At 40.1% G+C, this 20,789-nt stretch overlaps 1 protein-coding gene across 1 annotated transcript; it reads right to left on the reverse strand.

Annotated features, from left to right (window-relative positions):
• Positions 1–2,410: 2,410 nt before the first annotated feature.
• LOC140912092 (cytochrome P450 1A5-like) lies at positions 2,411–8,725 on the reverse strand. Its single transcript, XM_073346243.1, is given in 6 exon segments — positions 2,411–2,927; positions 4,338–4,417; positions 5,022–5,149; positions 5,233–5,322; positions 5,578–5,701; positions 8,099–8,725. Coding segments are annotated over 6 exon segments (1,332 nt in total). The 3' UTR covers positions 2,411–2,644.
• Between the last annotated feature and the right edge of the window lie 12,064 nt (positions 8,726–20,789).

Here is a 20,789-nt window from a genome sequence, read left to right on the forward strand (position 1 = left end):
GTTATAGGAGCACTCCTGGCATAGTCACTAACCCATGAAGTTGGAACAAGAAAAATCCTTATTAAAATTATTTAAGAATGGCATAAAGGACACAAACTGCTGAAGGTAAAGTCAGGAAGTACTTGGGACAACTTTGCTGAGGGTGGGGAAAGGGGAAAAGGTGGCTTTAAGTCAATTCTTTCAATTTTGCAACAGGCCAGTCCCCTGCCACAAGTCAGAGCAGATTTTGGATTTGTGGCACATCTCGCTATGTGCAGCTCTTACCCGTTAAACACGCATTGATTTTTTTCTGTGTACAGCAGAATAAAATACACGGTCATGAGCAAACTTCATTATGCAAAGAAATGGTAACTTCCCTATTATTTACTGTTTAGCCCAAGTCTAATGCAAAATTGGTCCAGGAGGTCTGACCTGTTACCATTTCAAAGCTACTCCTCTCCCCGCATCCTTCTAAGCCTCTATATAGGACACCAAAAATATTTTATACTTTTATATTACAGGATTCTATTGTTACAACTGGGCAGGTATAAAAATGGCCATCTCATTTTTCATTTTCAGCAAATAATGGCTACTGTAACAATAGAGTTTACCAGCTACCTGCTGCTGAAGTGCTTACACTGCTCTATAACAACTTTAAAAATACAACACAGAAATAATAGAAGTCAAACATTTAGACAACAAAAGCAAACAACCATTGTCCATGCCTTCCCTCTCTCAGCATGCAGCAGCAGGAGAGAGTGATTACTTGTGAGACATGAACTTAAAAGTAATGACTGCAGCTGATAGCTTGTAACTTCTCTTTAACTTCTTATAACCAGGAACCACTTAAGCTTCCAAACAAAACATTTTATAAGCACAAGTCATCCCCCTTCCCTTCTTACTTTGGGCCTAGTTTAAGGGCCACCAAAGTCAATAGAGAGACTTCCCTGGAATTTGGATCAGATCTTTTATGAAGCCACTAAGAATACTGATTTTCACATATGCTTTCATTACATTTTACTTTTGGAGAAAAAGGATGGTCCAGTGGTTACTGCACTGGCCTCAGCTTTAGGAGATATAGGTTCAAATCCCTACTCTACCACAGATTGCTTGTGTGAGTATGGGCAAGTCACTTAGCCTCTCTCTACCTCAGGTCTCTGTATGTAACTGGGATAATAGCATTTCCCTGTGGCACAGGACAAATGCATTGAAGATTATGGGTTGGGGGCCATACAATACTTAAGATGGAGTTCCTGCTGCCCCTCTTTATGCTACTTTAGCTCCCAATGAGCTGTCTGCCTCCAGTGCTTTCTTTCTCTTACTGCAGTGATTAAATTGTCAGCCAGGCTATGCCTCAGCCTGGAATGCATCCATTTTCCCCTTCCTGCTTGTGAAGTGAAGCTGATGCTAATGATCCCAAAACAAATGCACCTGGCAGATCTGCCCTATAGCCTTGCATGCTATGTTGTTGTACACAACTCCCTGGCCCCTTCTGGCAGCTGTTCTAGTTGTTTACTTGGTGTAACGACCACCATCTAAGGCTTCTTCTCCTTATTTGGTGTGGGGAACTGCTGTAGTGAGTTTCTGACCAATTTGCTAACACTAGTTTCTCACAGAGTCAGTGAAAAAGAATTTAACCACACAAAGCCTTAACACAACCACAAGGAAGCCTCCCCTTCCTTCACACTTGGTCCTGGGCTGGGAGGCAAGGTGGGTGTATATGGGAATGATTCAGGCTTTGAAAGAATGAGTTAAATGTCCTATATATCAGAATTCCCAGATCCTCCTCAGCGAATGTGGTGTTCCTGAAGGATTCCCGGTCAAAGGGATCTTACTGAGCTCATGTACTGCTTCAAGGCCTGGCTGCTACAGTATTTTGTATCAAAGTCTGGAACTGAGCAAGATTAACCAGATGGGAGGGTAAGTGATGGCACAGTGAATGTAGCTGCTACTGCAGCTCAAGGGCTGTAGTAACAGCTGCAGAGTTGCTACACGGGTGCTTCACTGCCTGGGGACATCATTTCAGGCCACAGTGCAGACCACTTGTGCAAGGTCTATTTACTTGGGCTTTGGCTTGGGATCCAGAGTTTGGCCTCTTCATGCCAAAACGGCAACTGACTGTATCACGCAGAAAATATTATGACACCTTGACAGCTAAGACAGATTCAGTTATGTTTTTTATATACTGAAATGTCCTTGTAGATTGCCCTAGTTTAAAAACACTTCATGCAACTATAAGAATCTTCCAGTTTAAGGCAATGAAATAAAAGAGACATTAGTCAGAGGGAACATGGAATATTTCTATGTGGGGGAAGATTTCACTGAACATAACCACTAACTTTCTTAATTAAAACCAAAAAGTATTTTTAAACTTTTTATTTTAGGAAATTAGTGAGAAGAGGTGCACTAAAATAGTCAGTTACAAACAAAAATTAATTCAGCTTTTTCACAGAGTTCACAATAACATAACCTGCAGTTAACTGATTAGCACAATCAGAGAGAAGGTGATTTAAGAGATTGTGTTTATTGTTCTACACCTTTCATTAAAAAATGCACTCCAGTAGTTTAGGTAAAGGATAACCTGCACTGTGGATAATGGATTTCCCTACACTAATTTACAGAGTGATAATTATGTTCTGAAGTGCAGCTTCTCCAGACGCACTGTTCAGGTGCGCAGTGCCACTTGAATTTGGTATGGTTTAGGTTTCATGAATAATCCATACACTGGGGTCAAATCTAGGTGGTCTTGAAGGCATTTCTCAAGCTTCAGCTGTTGCAAAATGGTGGTGAGAATAATAAAAATCTCATTACAAGCTATGTCTTCTCCTAAACACTTTCTTATTCCCATTCCAAAAACCAAAACTTTTTCAATGAGGCTTTTGTCGAGTTCACCGTTTTCATTCAGAAATCTCTCTGGTCTAAACAAATCGGCATTTTCCCATAATGTTCTATGGCAAAAAGAAATTAATTTTTAGAAGCCCTTACAGAGTATCACATGTACAGAAAACAAAGACAGAAATACAGAGCTTGTACTTCTAAGTGAATGAATTTGCTTATGGCCAACCAGAGCATCTGAGTTCTTGAATAAGTCAAAATGAAATTTGCATTGTTTTTCTCAAAAATTCCCAGGATTATGTAAAGAGATCATGAAATGGAATTTTGTTTCGTCACTCATGACTCAACTGTACTCCCTTGATCCATGCATGGACTAGATTCTAAAGAGGGCTGTCCAATGGGTGAACCTTGAGAGTAGTGAACAGTGCTGGAGGGACGCATGCTATATCTGCCTGCACCCTTTAGAGACTGCAGTGGAAAAGTAACAGCCCAATGCAGAGGCACAGAACCTTCAAATGGGTGGTCCTGGTTACCTGAAGATCACAATGTGGGGATCCCTACTTCACTGACAGAACAAATTGGAAGGAAACTGCACAAAGAGAACCTGGCAGAGATGTTCCCTCCCTCAGATAATGATTAACAAATGGAGCCTGCCTCTGCTCTCACTGATGCCAGCATAAAGGAGGAGAAAGTCCAGTAAAATCAGCAGGATTACAGTGGGGTAAATTCTGTTTCAGTGAGATCAGATTCAGGGCCATAGCAGGTAAAGCATGAAGTGGATCAGACCTCCTGCTTATTTAGCTGGTGAAAACCAGTCCTAAAGCTAGTTTAACTCTGCATTTGGGTACTCCTTAGGTAGAATAGAGGCACCGCAGGGACAGGGATGGGTGTGGCTAGGATGTCCCTGTGCCCCAATGATTCCCAGCTGCTGGACTGACTTCTTAAGCCATAGATAGCTGGTGTGAAACAGAGCAGCCTTGAGTTGTGCCAGTGCCCAGCCAAATAGCCCCAGGATTAGAGGCATGTATCAGTGGCCAAAACCCACCCTACCATCCCGCTGAGAACTCTTTAGCCTCGGCTGAGGATTTAGACTCTACCTTTATAAGAATAAGAAAAAACATGGGCAGTTGCACTATCTAGGCTAAAATTACTACAGTTATCAGGCTTTGTTTGACAGCTGGAGTCTGGAAATAATCACCCAATACTATACATTGATAAGGTGCATTTTGGGGCTTTTCCAGGGAGAATCTGGTATTGGCCACTGTTAGAGACAGGATACTGTGCTAGATGGCCCAATGATCTGTTTCCAAATGGCTGCTTCTGTTCCAATCATCTTCACAAACTGTTCTGAGGAGAATGAGAACTGCATTATCCTTGTATAGATATAAAATAGTAATGTACAATGTATGCAGTGTGTCCAAGGGAACACAAGTTAACATTTTATAAACATAGTGAAAATACTGATTATAATAAAGTACCAAATGCCATTATGAAACATATAAACAAAATTGGCGGATACTTACTCATTATGATTTACTTGATACATATTAACAAAGATACAGGTGTCTTGGGGAATGAGGTACCCATTGAGAATAGATAGTTTCTTTCATCGCACTAGAAAAGGAAAATGTATCATATCAACATATGCTGATTATCTGAACATTCAGGGAACAAAATAATAATCCTTTTTCTTATCCCTTGCTTACATCTAATGAGTTTGATGATCGTACTTTGTGTTACTGAATGTTAGACGATGTCACAAGGCAGCAGGCTTAATCCCCTTCATCTATGACAGCAAACTGTTCCTGCAAACCAAAGGCCTAATCTGATTTCACACCTATTGACACTGGTGTAACACAACTGACTTGAGTTACTCTTGATGTACACTGGTATAAATGAGATCAGAATCAGGCCCTTAATGTCTATGGTATAACATGAAGACAGCTGATGTAAATAGGTGCAGTTCTATTTTACTTCCATGGAGCTCCATGAATTGACACCAGCTGAGTATCTGGTGTTCCTTTTAAGCTTTGCCTGATGTACTGTCATAACAGTATTAGAATTCCTTAATTTCCTTCACGTATTTCACCTTGCCTGTAGTGGAAAAATAGACAAATTGAGATTTCAATCTCAAATTCAGAAAGAAAGCCTGATAATTATTTCAACAACTAATTTTATTTAGACAGAAATAAACTTTTGTGTTTTGCTTCTTACCAGTGAGGAATGGTAAATGGTATAAATGAAGTGTGCTTTAAAATTTCACTTATGAAAGCTTCTGTATAATGCAAATCTTTCCTGTCATCAAATCTTGGTGACCTGAGTCCAATCTTTCCATCTTCAAAGAAAAAAATTTGAATGTTTAATGTGCTTCATGAAAATGACACGGGGCTTCATTTTTTGAAAAGGTAAATACTTTACCAATTTCTTCTTGAATTTTTTTCTGAATGTCTGGGTTGTTTACCAAATATAGGAAGATCCAAAATAGACATGTTGATCCTGTATCAAACCCTGCAAAATAAATGGGTAACCAGAATGCTACTTTAATAAAAATAGGATTAAACACACACACGCACACACACTCACGAAACATAAGACCTGATTCTCCTCTTATATTGGCCAGGGAGTCAATGACGTTGCATTGGTATAAAACTGATATACATGGGAGAAAAATCAGGCCCAGAATACATACCTGTTGAAGTACACTGAAAATCTCCCAAAAGTGGTGTTTAAAAGGTTGGTTGGATTTTTTTTTTAAATACCTACCAGCTCCAAAGATGTCATTCACAGTACTTATTATTTTATCATTAGAGAAGGGTGGAGCTCTTCCATCATTTCTTTTGTCATTGCTTATACTTATTAGAGCATCAGTAATGTCTCTGAGATGATTCTAAAAGGAAACAAAAATGACATATTTTCATCCACCATTTTTAACACAACATTCTGTAACCAGTAGTATTCTAACCTGAGATGCACAGAGCATGTATCTTCATGAATCTTGGAAATTCCTGCTAAAACTATTCTCGCAAGTACAGTTAATATTTTTTAAAATATTTGTCATGACACATGGCAATTTATCTTAGAAAAGAACTGACCTCTGTATATTTCTGCAGAAGAAAATTAAGCTACCAGTCAGTAGTAGCTCAAAAAAACATGGTCCAGGTTCTGCTCTCATTTACATTCTGTAACTCCAGAGTAATGCCATTCAATCAATAGAGTTACACTGTATTTACACTGGCATCAAAATCTGACACCATTCTATCAATTGTTGCCGGAAAATATGTACTACTTACTAGTAGAAACAGAAAGGTCTTTTTATTTGATTACTCCTGAAATGGAAAAATCAAGATAATTGAATTAGTCTGAGTGCTTGTTTAATAATATGCAGATTATATTACAAGAAATTACTTGGTAAAATGAGGGACAGAAATAATAAAAATCTGTAGATTTACTCTAGAAGAACTTCACTGTCTAACTGCCCTTCATGTCTTTGAAAATATCCATGCCACTCTTCATTATAAAAAGCATGGGGTCAAATCCTGAAGTACTGTGCTACTGATCCACCCAAAGAAGGGTCTTCCACTAATGGATCTTGCCTTTGTCTGCCCAGGGGTAGGAAGAGAGCAGGCAGGGGCAAAGGTGGGCTGGGAATTTAGCTGTGGGAGATACCGTCATCACCTCAGCAGTCTTGCAAGGAACCAACAGCAAAATGGGGGTTGTATTACAGTGGAGCTGTATTATGATTAGGCTTGGAAAGATTAGATTTTTTTTAAAATCAGTAAACATCAAACACATACAAACCAATAAAGAAAAAGTCCATTAATAATAATTGAAATGTACAGACAGGCAAAGTAAGAAAAATGTTCCTTGAGAACATTAGAGTTTAATTTAAGGATATTTACTTTGTATATTTTGACATGTGGTGTTAACAATGTGTGTTTTAATGGTTATAGAACTTTAACTTTGTACATCTCAACGTCTATTGTCATTGAATAATTATTGGCTGATTCAGCCCACCTCCATAATCTCCCATAACTGTGAAAATTCAAATAGATAAAAATTCAAAAAGATGCTTAAAACCCATAATTTTGTGCAATTCTGAAAATTTAAATAGATAATCAAAACTGCTTAAAAAATCAATGTGTCACAATTATAAAAAATTAAATTCTGCCAAGCTGAATTATAATGGAACTGTATTAAATTTTCTTTAGAACCCCTCATGGTGGGAAATCATGGCCAGGGGAGCTGTGCTGACAGGCTGCAGAATGGGATAAGAGGAGCTGTGGCAGAAGAATGGAGCCTCACTACAGACAACCAGGAAGGGAGGAGGAACCCAGACCTCTGTCCTTGCTCCTTCTTTTACTCAGGCTAATCTCTTATTGAAGTAAATGGGATTTAACTGAGTAAAGACTCAAGAAATTTCCCCACAATAACGTTTAAGGAATGTCCAGGAGCCTGTGTAGGGTATGGGGTTTTTTTTGGTTTTTTTTTTCCTCTCTCTCTCTCTCTCACACACACACCTACCTACCTACCCACCCACCCACCCGGAGTATCACCACTGAATTTCATGGAACTGGGTCCAGTGCTGTAAAACCAGTGCAACTGATAGGAGAATCAGGTCCTTACATTATTCAGGACCAAAACTCTTCATTGTGAAGAACTTTAAAAAATAATCCTGTAAATGTTGCTAACTATTTCCTTTAAACATATCTCCCTAGAAGAATCAGACATCAGGTTTGCGGGGAACTTTTTAAAATGGCGGTGGTGGTGGCGGTTGTTGTTATGTATTTAGTGGTTGGTAGAAGTGGCCTCATGGAAATTTTTCTTCTGGAATTAAAATATCAGCTCCCAAGCACATTTGTTTTCATGCTGATTTCATTTCCTTTGTATGGGCTTATACTTCTAGGATGAAGTGAGAGATTCCTCAGTACAGCTCTTAACTATTTCTGTCTTGACAGGTTTCTGTAGCCTTCCCATTAGTCCTGGCCTGTATCACATGTTAAGAGTTGCTGAATTAATTTCCAGCTTTTATGAAAAGTTTGTATAGATCAGTGGGCCTGATCCTCTGCTCTGTTATACCAAATTTAGGCTTAATTCCGTTAATTTTAAAGGAGCTATGCCAGCATAAAACCAGTGTACGAGCAGATAATCATGTCAGCATTTTAAACAGAGCCATAAAAATTCAACTTTGGACCCAGATCTTACTTGTGCAGATTCTCTACCTAGCAGCAATAGAGAATACTCATTACAAAACTGCTGTTATTGGTCTATAGTTTTGAAGCCTCACCTTATCATATGTGGTATAATGTTCTTCTACTCGTTGTGCAATGAAGTTATTTAAGACTTCATAAAACCCCTGGGCAGCCTTCATAGCAGGGATTGGAAGGTAACGAAACCAGGGTATAAAATCAGCTGGGTTAACAACACTTGTGGCTTTTAGAAAATCTGCATTGATCCTAATCATGCTAAGAAACTCTTCGTTGTATTCATACCTTTTGCCAAAGCACAGGGCGCAGACAACGTTTGCAACAGTACAAGTGGTAATACCAGTGAGGTCAAAGGCACCTTTCTCTAAGGAGAGCTCCAGGAACATTTTCACAAGTGCTGAAGCTTCTGCACATACGTGCTCTTCCAGAAGACAAGAGCAAGTAGAGGTTTTGGCTTCTGACTTCGAAAAGGATCTTAAAGCTTTACTGGCAATTTTCTTGTGGCGTTTCCAGCTCTCTCCATATTCTACAGAAAATGATAGACTTTTTCCATCAGCAAAGAAAGAAAAGGTGTACATCTTGGGCCTGCCAACAAAACCCTCTCCATCTCTAAGTAACACTTGTTTCACTGTATCTGGACCATTCACCACCACAACAGGTACCATCCCCAGCTTTAGGAGAAACATGTCCCCATATTTTTTCCTCATTTGGATAAATGAAAGGTGAGGATGCTCTCCAAGCTGAAGCAGGTTCCCCACAATTGGTAATGACCATGGACCTGGAGGGAGGATGTGCTTTCTGGTCATATTACCTATTATTCTTACAGAAATTAAAATGAATATCATAGTAAAGAGGGCAGCCATCACTTCTGAAAGGGAAATCTTTGCCTCAAACATCATTTCCAGAAATAAAAACACCTAAGAGAAAAAATATTGGAAGCCTTAATCACTAGCATTAACTAAAATAGCAAAAAAAGTATCTCTACCTGGAAAGTATTTCAGCAGGTTCTTAACTATGACTTGAAATTAAAATGTGCACTTGAATAGAGGTGGGAAATATAGCAACATAAATTGAAACACTTCACAGCAGCATTTTCTTACATTTAATAGACTTATTTAATTCCGTTTCAGTGTCTAATTTACATGGCAATAAAACCAGGCACCCGTTTTTCTTTTGTTTTCACAACTTGGAGACTACAGAATTCTAGAGCAGAGAATAAAGTGAATACAATATGCAGGATGTCTCAGATCAGACCTTGACACACACATGAATTAACTAATATGAGGCCAATTAAATAGCCCCAACCTCTCCCCCTTGTGCTCCTCACCCACACAAACACAAGAGCCTGAGGAAAACTCTAATGCTGTGTATTGAATGTGTCTAATTTTAAACCAAAAATATATGGGGCTAGATGATCGCTTTAAGGCAAAGAGTCTCCGTGTTTTCCATAACGTGACCCCCCATTCTGCATACCATGACATTCCCTGTTTAGCTGGGATCTCATTTAGACCTCCTCTTCTTCCCTTTAGCAATATAGGAAGGGCAGGATGGTCACAGTCTGGGATCACAAGCCCCAGTTAAGAGTCCATGCTTTAAAGCAATAGATCTGTAGCAGAGTATGGGGTTGGGGGCAGGGACTACCTTCAGGTGGCAGTGACTACTCCAGGAAGAAGTCTGGCTATTTCAGCCAGTATTGCTTTTGAGACTTGGGGCCACTGTATATTGTAGCAGGAGATCAATATACAGCTTGAGATGGTCAAGTTCAGGATCCTGACACAAGAAAGAAAGGAAAGCAGCAGAATACTGACCCTGGACTTCAGAAAAGCAGACTTTGACTCCCTCAAGGAGCTGATGGGCAAGATCCCCTGGGAGAATAACATGAGGGGGAAAGGAGTCCAGGAGAGCTGGCTGTATTTTAAAGAATCCTTATTGAGGTTACAGGGACAAACCATCCCAATGTGTAGAAAGAATAGTAAATATGGCAGGAGACCGGCTTGGCTTAACAGTGAAATCCTTGCTGATCTTAAATACAAAAAAGAAGCTTACAAGAAGTGGAAGATTGGACAAATGACCATGGATGAGTATAAAAATATTGCTTGGGCATGCAGGAGTGAAATCAGGAAGGCCAAATCACACCTGGAGCTGCAGCTAGCAAGAGACGTTAAGAGTAACAAGAAGGGTTTCTTCACATATGTTAGCAACAAGAAGAAAGTCAAGGAAAGTATGGGCCCCTTACAGAATGAGGGAGGCAACCTAGTGACAGAGGATGTGGAAAAAGCTAATGTACTCAATGCTTTTTTTGCCTCTGTCTTCACGAACAAGGTCAGCTCCCAGACTACTGCACTGGGCAGCACAGCATGGGGAGGAGGTGACCAGCCCTCTGTGGAGAAAGAAGTGGTTCGGGACTATTTAGAAAAGCTGGACATGCACAAGTCCATGGGGCCAGATGCGTTGCATCCGAGAGTGCTAAAGGAGTTGGTGGATGTAATTGCAGAGCCATTGGCCATTATCTTTGAAAACTCATGGTGATCGGGGGAGGTCTCGGACGACTGGAAAAAGGCTAATGTAGTGCCCATCTTTAAAAAAGGGAAGAAGGAGGATCCTGGGAACTATAGGCCAGTCAGCCTCACCTCAGTCCCTGGAAAAATTATGGAGCAGGTCCTCAAGGAATCAATTCTGAAGCACTTAGAGGAGAGGAAAGTGATCAGGAACAGTCAGCATGGATTCACCAAGGGCAAGTCATGCCTGACTAATCTAATTGCCTTCTATGACGAGATAACTGGCTCTGTGGATGAGGGGAAAGCAGTGGATGTGTTGTTCCTTGACTTTAGCAAAGCTTTTGACATGGTCTACCATAGTATTCTTGCCAGCAAGTTAAAGAAGTATGGGCTGGATGAATGGACTATAAGGTGGATAGAAAGCTGGCTAGATTGTCGGGCTCAACGGGTAGTGATCAATGGCTCCATGTCTAGTTGGCAGCTGGTATCAAGTGGAGTGCCCCAGGGGTCAGTCCTGGGGCCGGTTTTGTTCAATATCTTCATAAATGATCTGGAGGATGGTGTGGATTGCACCCTCAGCAAGTTTGCAGATGACACTAAACTGGGAGGAGAGGTAAATACGCTGGAGGGTAGGGATAGGATACAAAGGGACCTAGACAAATTGGAGGATTGGGCCAAAAGAAATCTGATGAAGTTCAACAAGGACAAGTGCAGAGTCCTGCACTTAGGACGGAAGAATCCAATGCACCGCTACAGACTAGGGACTGAATGGCTCGGCAGCAGAAAAGGACCTTGGGGTTACAGTGGACGAGAAGCTGGATATGAGTCAACAGCGTGCCCTTGTTGCCAAGAAGGCCAATGGATTTTGGGATGTATAAGTAGGGGCATTGCTACGTGATCGTTCCCCTCTATTCGACACTGGTGTCGACACTCCAGTACTCATCTGGAGTACTGTGTCCAGTTTTGGGATGTATAAGTAGGGGCATTGCACGTGATCGTTCCCCTCTATTCGACACTGGTGAGGCCTCATCTGGAGTACTGTGTCCAGTTTTGGGCCCCACACTACAAGAAGGATGTGGAAAAATTGGGAAGAGTCCAGTGGAGGGCAACAAAAATGATTAGGGGACTGGAACACATGACTTATGAGGCGAGGCTGAGGGAACTGGGATTGTTTAGTCTATGGAAGAGAAGAATGAGGGGGGATTTGATAGCTGCTTTCAACTACCTGAAAGGGGGTTCCAAAGAGGATGGCTCTAGACTGTTCTCAGTAGTAGCAGATGACAGAACAAGGAGTTATGGTCTCAAGTTGCAGTGGGGGAGATTTAGGTTGGATATTAGGAAAAACTTTTTCACTAGAAGGGTGGTGAAACACTGGAATGCGTTACCTAGGGAGGTGGTGGAATCTCCTTCCTTAGAAGTTTTTAAGGTCAGGCTTGACAAAGCCCTGGCTGGGATGATTTAATTGGGGATCGGCCCTGCTTTGAGCAGGGGGTTGGACTAGATGACCTCCTGAGGTCCCTTCCAACCCTGATATTCTATGATTCCATGATCTGCCTTACTTTGACAAGACCTCCCATGCAGAGGAGGGGCAAAGTGACAACCCTTTATTCATCTTGACTCTAGGAAAGTTAGTGCTAGCCTCATACAATGCCTGTGCTCCCCCAGCCAGACTGTGGCTGGCCCCTGAGCTGGGATACAAGAGGAAGGGAACTCTTTAGGTGCATATCCCACCCTTGCACACAAGAACAAGCCAAAATCTGGCCCAGAGCTGCTAGCCTCTCACTAAAAGACTGATCATAAAGTAACACACACTAAAGTATTCACTTAGCACCTTACTGATGAAGATGTAGTCATTAATTTGCAGCACAAAGTTTGCACAGATGATAGTCACACAGAACCCTTAGATGATATTTGCAGTATTTCTTGCTACTTTAAATCAAAATGAAATTCAGAAAAAGAAACCAAGGTGGTTTTGATAGTCATAAAATATTTTATATTCTAGTTTTACTTTATGCACCAAAATTCATAATGCTGAAAATAGTGATTTTTTTTACAATACTTTTAGAGGTTTCTTGGCAGGTCAACTGTAATCTCATTGTCCCATTATTAGTGCATGCCCAACTAATATGGAACCAGCACAAATACAATCACAAAAAATACACATGCTCAGAGAGCCTTAAACATGCATTTCTGAAGAGGAATGATTCACTGATGTTGCTTTTGCAAAACTTCTAAGATTTCCCATGACAACAAAATATGTAATTGTTTTCTCTTCAGTTTACTCTCCCAGGACTTTGAGTCCCTGAATTTTGGGGAAGAGGCTATTACATACCTTTTGTGGCTAGTTCCATGGGATGTGTTTTTAAGTTTCCCTACTGGGTCCCCTGAAGTCTAGTTAATTATTGGAAGCCTTCACTCGCTTTGCAATTCCTAGAATAAGTCCTGGAGCACTTCCCACATGTGTTGTTTACTAGCTGATCAGAAGGGAAATACGTTCCCTTCTTGTTTGAGGACTCTTGTATAAAATGTAAGGCCATCTGTTCAGGGCTGTGAATTTTAATCAATGACATTTTAAAAACAACATATCTGATTGAGATTTAAAATGTCTCACTCGGGCACTGCAAAATGCTTCCTTGGAACAAGGAGATGGTTTAAAATCTGCTTCAGAGTTAGTCTATCATGGGGCCTGGGGATGTTTTGGGAGAGGGGAGGTTGTCTCTCTCCAGCGAGTGAGGCTTCAGGTCCCTCGCCTGCGCAGTGAGAGCTGAAACAGCCCAGCTCCGGCCAGGAATCCGGAGCTGGAAACCCTCCGCTACGGTTGCTTTGAAATCTAGCTCTGTTCTCCCAGGAAACTCCCACAAACTCACCTGTCCTGGAGCAAAACTGAGAAAGTCCACCAGCCTCTCCACGCCCTTCGGATCCTCCCGGCGCCTGGGTTGCACCCTCCCTTCAATGCAGCGCCGCAGGGACACCGCCCGCCGGGCCCCCGCTCCCCGCCGGGCGCTAAGAAGGGAGCGGTGCGGCAGGAGGGTGGAAGCAGCGGGCTAGCCGCGGGGAGAGGGAGTGTCAGAAAGTTGGGGAGCAGTGGGAGTGAGGGGAGAGGCAAAGGATTTCATTCTGAATTACTTTTCAGAGTCTTTTCTTACCTATGGCTTCCTGCCATCATTTCTTGGACCCAACTAGCCCTGAAACAACTTTCAGCCATTACCATCCTCTACTGCTTCCGTTCTCCACCACCCAGGCTCTCCCCAAATCTTTCAATACATGGACCTAAAGCTCCTGCAGTTCTAAGGCCCAGGTATGTTGCTGTTACGTAAAACAACTCTCCTTGACAGTGATGTGTTGGAATGCAGTGGTGAAATAATCAGGTCCCCAATATTGCCACTATACTATTTTGACAGGTTTCAGAGTAGCAGTCCTGTTCGTCTGTATTCGCAAAAAGAAAAGGAGGACTTGTGGCACCTTAGAGACTAACACATTTATTTGAGCATAAGCTTTCGTGAGCTACAGCTCACTTCATCGGATGCATTCAGTGGAAAATACAGTGGGGAGATTTATATACACAGAGAACATGAAACAATGGATGTTACCATACACACTGTAAGGAGAGTGATCACTTAAGATGAGCTAATACCAGCAGGAGGGGGTGGGGGTGGGGGACCTTCTGTAGTGATAATCAAGGTGGGCCATTTCCAGCAGTTGACAAGAACTGAGGAAGGGGGGGTGGGGGGACGGACGGGGACTGCAACCATGCATTTTCCGTTTTGTAGCTCTCTCATCTCTTCCCCCCAACTCTTGTTTTCTAGTAGCTCCCATTCCCCAACACGAAGAATACCAACTTCCTCTGCCTTCCTTTAAATGCTGTAGCCCTGACCCTCTTGACACACATACTTTTCTTTTCCCCAGTTTCTCTGCACTCCAACTCTGTGTGCACTCAACATCTTCTCTGTATTTTCCTTAAACCTCTACAATTCCAGCAACGGCCTTGTTAAATATTCTGTCCAGACCTTTCTCACTCTTGCAGCTTATCTCTCCAGATTCCTGTGTGCTCCATAATTTTCTCTTCCTTCCCCCAGTTCTCTCTACCCATCTCCTTTTCCCAACTGTTTCATACTCATGGGTTTCCCAGACATTCATTAATGGGCAGTAAGAGAAGTTACATTTGCAGAAACTTAAACTTCTTTAATTAAAGCAAGGAGGTCATCATATAAATACAGAATCCATTACTGAATCCTACAAAGTTGGTTGCTTCACTAACATCCTGTGGCAGTGTGTTTCACAGGTTAATTATTCAATTTGGAATAAATATTTTAATTACTTTCAGATGTATTTCCTTTAAATTTACTTAGGTGACCTATGTATTCTCCTTATAAGAAAAAGTGCCCAGTTGCCTAGCTATATACCATTGCATGTTTTATATATCTTCATTATGAATGCTCTTAACAACTACCGAAGATAGATGGTCCTACTTTTTTTTTTTTAAATTTCTGATCATGTGAAAACTTGTCTATGCCTCTAATAATTTTTACTGTCCTCCTCTAGACCTTTTGTGTTTTTTTGAGATAGGATGAGCTAAACTGAACACAGTAGTTGAGTTCTTTGTTGCTACAAACACTGACATTTATATTCTCAAATTGGCATTGTATCATGGTTGGAAGAAATGCTCATATTCTGTACCAGCATTACATAAAGAAACACAGCCCAGTCTTTTTATTAATCACAAATCTACTTTATTGCCTTCCACTTTATACATGATAGTAAAAATAATTGGTTCACAAGTTATTTCAGTGCTTAATGTCAACATAATACTTACTGAATGTTGTTATTCCACTGTCTTTGTCTGTACTATTAATAATAGCTGTTGACGCAAGGCTATTATTTAAACACCTTTCAGACCGGTCATTTTGTCCAATCAGTATGGACATCATGTATGCTACATTGGACAAGCCTGAAATTTTGGTTCTTTCATCACAAATCTCCACACCTAATTATATCCCTGATCCTGCAAACACATACACTTAAGCTTAATTTTACTACCATGAGTTATTCCATTGATCTCAGTGGGTCTATTCACATGAGTAAATAGGGTGACAAGGACAGGAGCAGAACCAGGGACTGGTGTGGAGGAAAGTAAGGAGAGGGTGGTTAGGGATCAGATAGATATTTTGGGTGGGTGGCGAAAGAAGGCAGGGCCTGTGGAAGACGGACTTCAAAGTTAAGTGGAGGGGACTTGCTTTGAGTTTCTGCATCAGCACAATGTATCTATGGCTATGCCCCAGTAAATTACATCCAGATCTAAGGGATTATTTCAGTTTTTGACAGGGTAATGGGAAAGTGGTGAAGTGGGTAGATCTCATTTGTGAATGTTGAACAGCACAGCATAAAAGAGGAAGATTAATTTGGCATACTGTGAAGTGTAACATAAAAAACATCTATCTTGAATCTCTCCTCACTATGCAGGTGTAGACTAGGAATGACTTTATTGAAATCAATGAATTTACACTAAAACAGAATATGCATAAAAGTATAATCAGGCTGAACATATCCATTCCTTTTATCCCCTGTATTAGATGGAACAGAGAGTCTAGCAACCAATGGTAGAGAGGGGAAATAAGTTGATTGTGCTAATGACTCCCATCTAAGTAGTACACAACTAAGGGTTGAAAGGATGCACAACTGATACTGCTCTGTATAAATCTCAGAAAATTACCATAAATACTAGCCAGGCAGTAACTGCTTGATTACTAATATAGGTCCTGAACCTGCAAATACTTACTTATATGCTTAGCTTGTCCACAGAGAGCAGCAATGCGCACTATGGGGTGTGATTTCTAAGGCACTCTAACAAGTTGTGCATTAATTGGTCCATGTAGACCCTGGTGGTGTGCATTAAGGATTCCTAGTGTGCTTTCATGTAGTAGTGTTTGAAACAGCACTAAATTCAAGTACACTAGGGAACCATCAGGGTCTACACATACCAATTAACACACAACATGTTAGTGTGCTTTAGAAATCACACCCACTTTGCTGCTCTGTGTACACAAGCCCTGATTTAAGTCCTTTTTTTAAAAACAATTGTTAAACTCCCCCTATTGTTTATGAAGGCCCAGGTTTTTAAAATGGGTATGTCTCTGATTCAAAATTTGGGACCAAAATGTACTTGAAATGTATGTGTAGAGAGATGGCAATTTAAAACTGTTTAGGTTTCATAGTTAGTTCAAAATAGTAGATCTAGATCTATTTTCTGGCCTTTCAGATGCTTGATGTCCAGTCAATGTAGTAACATTGTTAGGAAAATGAATATTTCCATGTGAGCAAAGCTTTCTTCCAGACACCTCCTCTTGCCAATCCTGAAGATCATTACTTTTCAGCTAGGTTCTTGATTTCTTGTCTGTTGTCATCAAGAAATCTTTCAGGGCTAAACAAACCTGGGTTCTTCTATAATTTTCTAAAAATAAACATCACACTGTTAGGTATTTGATAGTTTAATATCTCAATTCTATGAGGTTCTGAGCACCTGTAACTCCCAATGAATTCAATGCAAATGATGGGAGAGAAGGGTGCTGAGGATCTGTCCCTAATAGTCACAGAATAACAGAATGTTAATGTTGGTAATTTTAAAAAAGTAAACCTCTCAATATTTGTTTAGTCAAGTCTATTATTATTTATTTTGCAAGACTGATTTATATTAGAACAGTAAAGTTCTTTAATAAACCAAAGAAGAAACATAGAAAACAACAACTGTGAAATGTATCTGATACTAAGGGCTAGTCTACACTAGAAGCGTTACAGCTCTCCCATCGGCATAATAAAACCACCTCTGTGAGAGGCGGTAGCTATCCCACCGACATAGTGGTGTCCACACCAGTGCTTAGTTTGGTGTAACTTATGTTGCTCGGGGGGTGGCTAACTCAAATTCCTGAGTGACATAAGTTATACTGCCATAACCTGTAGTGTAGACAAGTTCTAAGAGTTGTGGGGAGAGAGGGACTTAACAAAAATTTGTATTTTTATATTATTATTCTAATATAGGTCACAATTATTTAGCTTTAAGTTAATGCAAAATGATGATCAAAGAGCACATAGGTAATAATTAATGGCTTATATAAGAACATAAGAATGGCCCTACTGGCTCAGACCAAAGGTCCATCTAGCCCAGTATCCTGTCTTCCAACAGTGGCCAGTGCCAGGTGCCCCAAAGGGAATGAACAGAACAGATAATCATCAAGTGATCCATCCCCTGTCACTCATTTCCCAGCTTCTGGCAAACAGAGGCTAGGGACACCATTCCTGCCCATCCTGGCTAACAGCCATTGATGAACCTATCCTCCATGAATTTATCTAGTTCTTTTTTGAACCCTGTTATGGTCTTGGCCTTCACAACATCCTCTGGCAAGGAGGTCCACAGGTTGACTGTGCGTTGTGTGAAGAAATACTTCTTTTTATTTGTTTTAAACCCGCTGCCTATTAATTTCATTTGGCGACCCTTTAGTTCTTGTGTTATGAGAAGTAGAGAAACAACACTTCCTGATCTACTTTCTCTACACCAGGATTTTATAGACCTCAATCGTATCTCCCCTTAGCCATCTCTTTTCCAAGCTGAGAAGTCCCAGTCGTATTAATCTCTCCTCATACGGAAGCTGTTCCGTACTCCTAATAATTTTTGTTGCCCTTTTCCAACCTTTTTCCAATTCCAATTTATCTTTTTTGAGATGGGGTGACCACATCTGCACACAATATTCAAGATGTGGGCGTACCATGGATTTATATAGAGGCAACATGATATTTTCTGTCCTATTATCTATCCCTTTCTTAATTATTCCCAGCATTCTGTTCGCTTTTTTGATTGCCTCTTCACATTGAGTGGATGTTTTCAGAGAACTATCCACAATGACTCCAAGATCTTTCTTTCTTATGACTGATCTTTTCTCTAGTTTTGATCTCTCAAAGAAGTCACTACATGTAAGGGATTAATCTCATAACTGATATATAGATTCATAGATTTTAAGGCCATAAGGGACCATTAAGTCATCTACTTTGACCTCCTGCATAACACAGGCTGTATAATTTTACCAAGTTACCCCTGCATTGTGGCAAATAATGTGTGTTTAACTGAAGCAGGTCTTTATACAGATTTCATCATGGAGAGTCTGAAAATTCAATATACATACAATCTAAAACTTGTGATAACCTTGCATACTGGGCAACAAAATACAACTTATTATAGTTGATTTGATATTGATGGATGAAAAGACAGGAATCTTTGGCAATAAAATATCCGCTTAATACAATATCTTCAGCGGTACTGCAAGAAAACAAGGATATAAAAAATCAACCATTTCATGTAGGGCTTGATCCAACTTCCATTAAAGTTAATAGGCTCCCATTGACTTTAATGGAACTTATTTGGTTCTTAGTCAGTTTTTGATTATACAAATTAATTGTGAAGAGAAAAATGTACTTCTAATAAAAGTTCTGAATGTTTTAAATTATAAATAAGCCTTACTAAAAGGAAAAAAATGTCTTGTAGATCACTACATGTAGTACAAATTATTTGTAAAACACTCACAGAATGAGAACATTCTGTCATTTCTTTGCATTTTGTTCCTATCTTTCTTTTAATGAAAATGTTATTTATTTTCTTAAGCAACAAAGAAAAAATACCATATAAATCATAGTTACATCCTAATATAAAAATATGTATATTTAGGTGAATCAGATAAACCTCCTGTAAGCCAGTGAGATCTGCTGAGTGCTTAGCACATTTCAAAATCAGTCCATCTCTAGATTTAGGATCCTAACCTTAGGCTCCAGTTTTTTAAAAAAATATTGTCCTAAATAAATAAAACTTTTAATATGGTGTAATATCTTGAAAAGCTACTGTCATTGTTGTTCTGGAAAATTATCAACGTAACAGTTTTTTACCATACAGACTGAAAACTTTTTGCTAAATACTTACCAATGAGGAATCATGAAAGGCACGTAAGATGCATGTTAAACACTTCATAAATTAAAGCTTCAGTGTAGGGCACTGAAGACCTATCTTCAAATCTGGGCAACCAGCTCTACCCAATTTTCTCATCTGCATGTGCAGAGACAAAAACAAATGTCACTGAAAGATATCACACCATACTAAGAAATAGACTTTGATGAGTGCAACACTTTACAAGATGAAAACATGGCATATTTCAAAACACTCTTAAAGAGAAATTTTCAAAGGGGCCTCAACCTGGCCTCTTGGACTGAATGGACAGAGCAACTAAGGATGAAAAGATGGAAATACATAAACCTGGCTGTAGAACTTATTAGTTTCAAAATAGTTATGCCAGTAACAGCCCTAGTGCAGATGCAGTTGTAGAAAGTGTTTTTATACCAGTATAACTTATACTGGTATAAAGCTGAAGAAGAGTGCTCTGTGGCTCAAAAGCTTGTACCTTCCACCAACAGAAGTTCGTCCAATAATACCTATCAATCATCTAAACACTTTTTAGAATCACTGAGCTTAGAGGCTGGTCTATGTGAAATGCATGTGATGGTTCCATTCAGTTCCCAGTGGACTCCACATAACAAAGGCATCACAGCTGGGATCTGTCTCACCAGAGAGGGTAAGCACTGAGGGCCTTGTTCTCTGAGTTGTAGAGTGACTCCTCTGAGCAAATGAGAGTTGAGGGCACTCTCCGCCTAACAGGAGGTGCACAGCCTTGGTGATATTAGTATGGGCCTCTACATCTAACTGTTACTTTCTTTTTAGACACTTGTGCAGGTCAACAGTAACCAAAAGTTTTAAATACCCCTATCAGTTAGGCTTGAGGCCATTATAAAGGTTCTGTGAAGAAGTTTCTTGTGGCTGCTGCCTGAGCTATATTTGGCCTTTCAGTTCTAGCCATGTTGATCTGGCACTTTTCAGGGTAGCTAAATTAATTCATTGAAAACCAAATGAATTAAAACATCAGAGCAAACTGTAACAGAAAGTAGGTTTAAGAAAAAGTAGTCCCTGAGTAGTTTTTCCTCTCATTGAGTGACTGAAGTGCTGTGCTGCCTGTTTCTAAGACTGCTGAGCACTACCAAATTGGGGGGAGGGTGGGTGGCTAAAATGAGCAGCTTTTAGATATTAATTTTTAACTGTCTTTTCTATTGTAAGCAATTTTGAACATTGTTACTGAAAACAGGTTGTTAGAACTTTTTTAAAGTATGTGAAACTAAAATAAAACACAATCTAAAATTTTCAGAAAAATAATTGGCAATTTTTTGACCAGCTGTAGTAATAAATAGA

This window comes from Lepidochelys kempii, chromosome 5 (assembly GCF_965140285.1).
Source record: "Lepidochelys kempii isolate rLepKem1 chromosome 5, rLepKem1.hap1, whole genome shotgun sequence".
In the NCBI taxonomy this organism is placed as follows: domain Eukaryota; kingdom Metazoa; phylum Chordata; order Testudines; family Cheloniidae; genus Lepidochelys; species Lepidochelys kempii.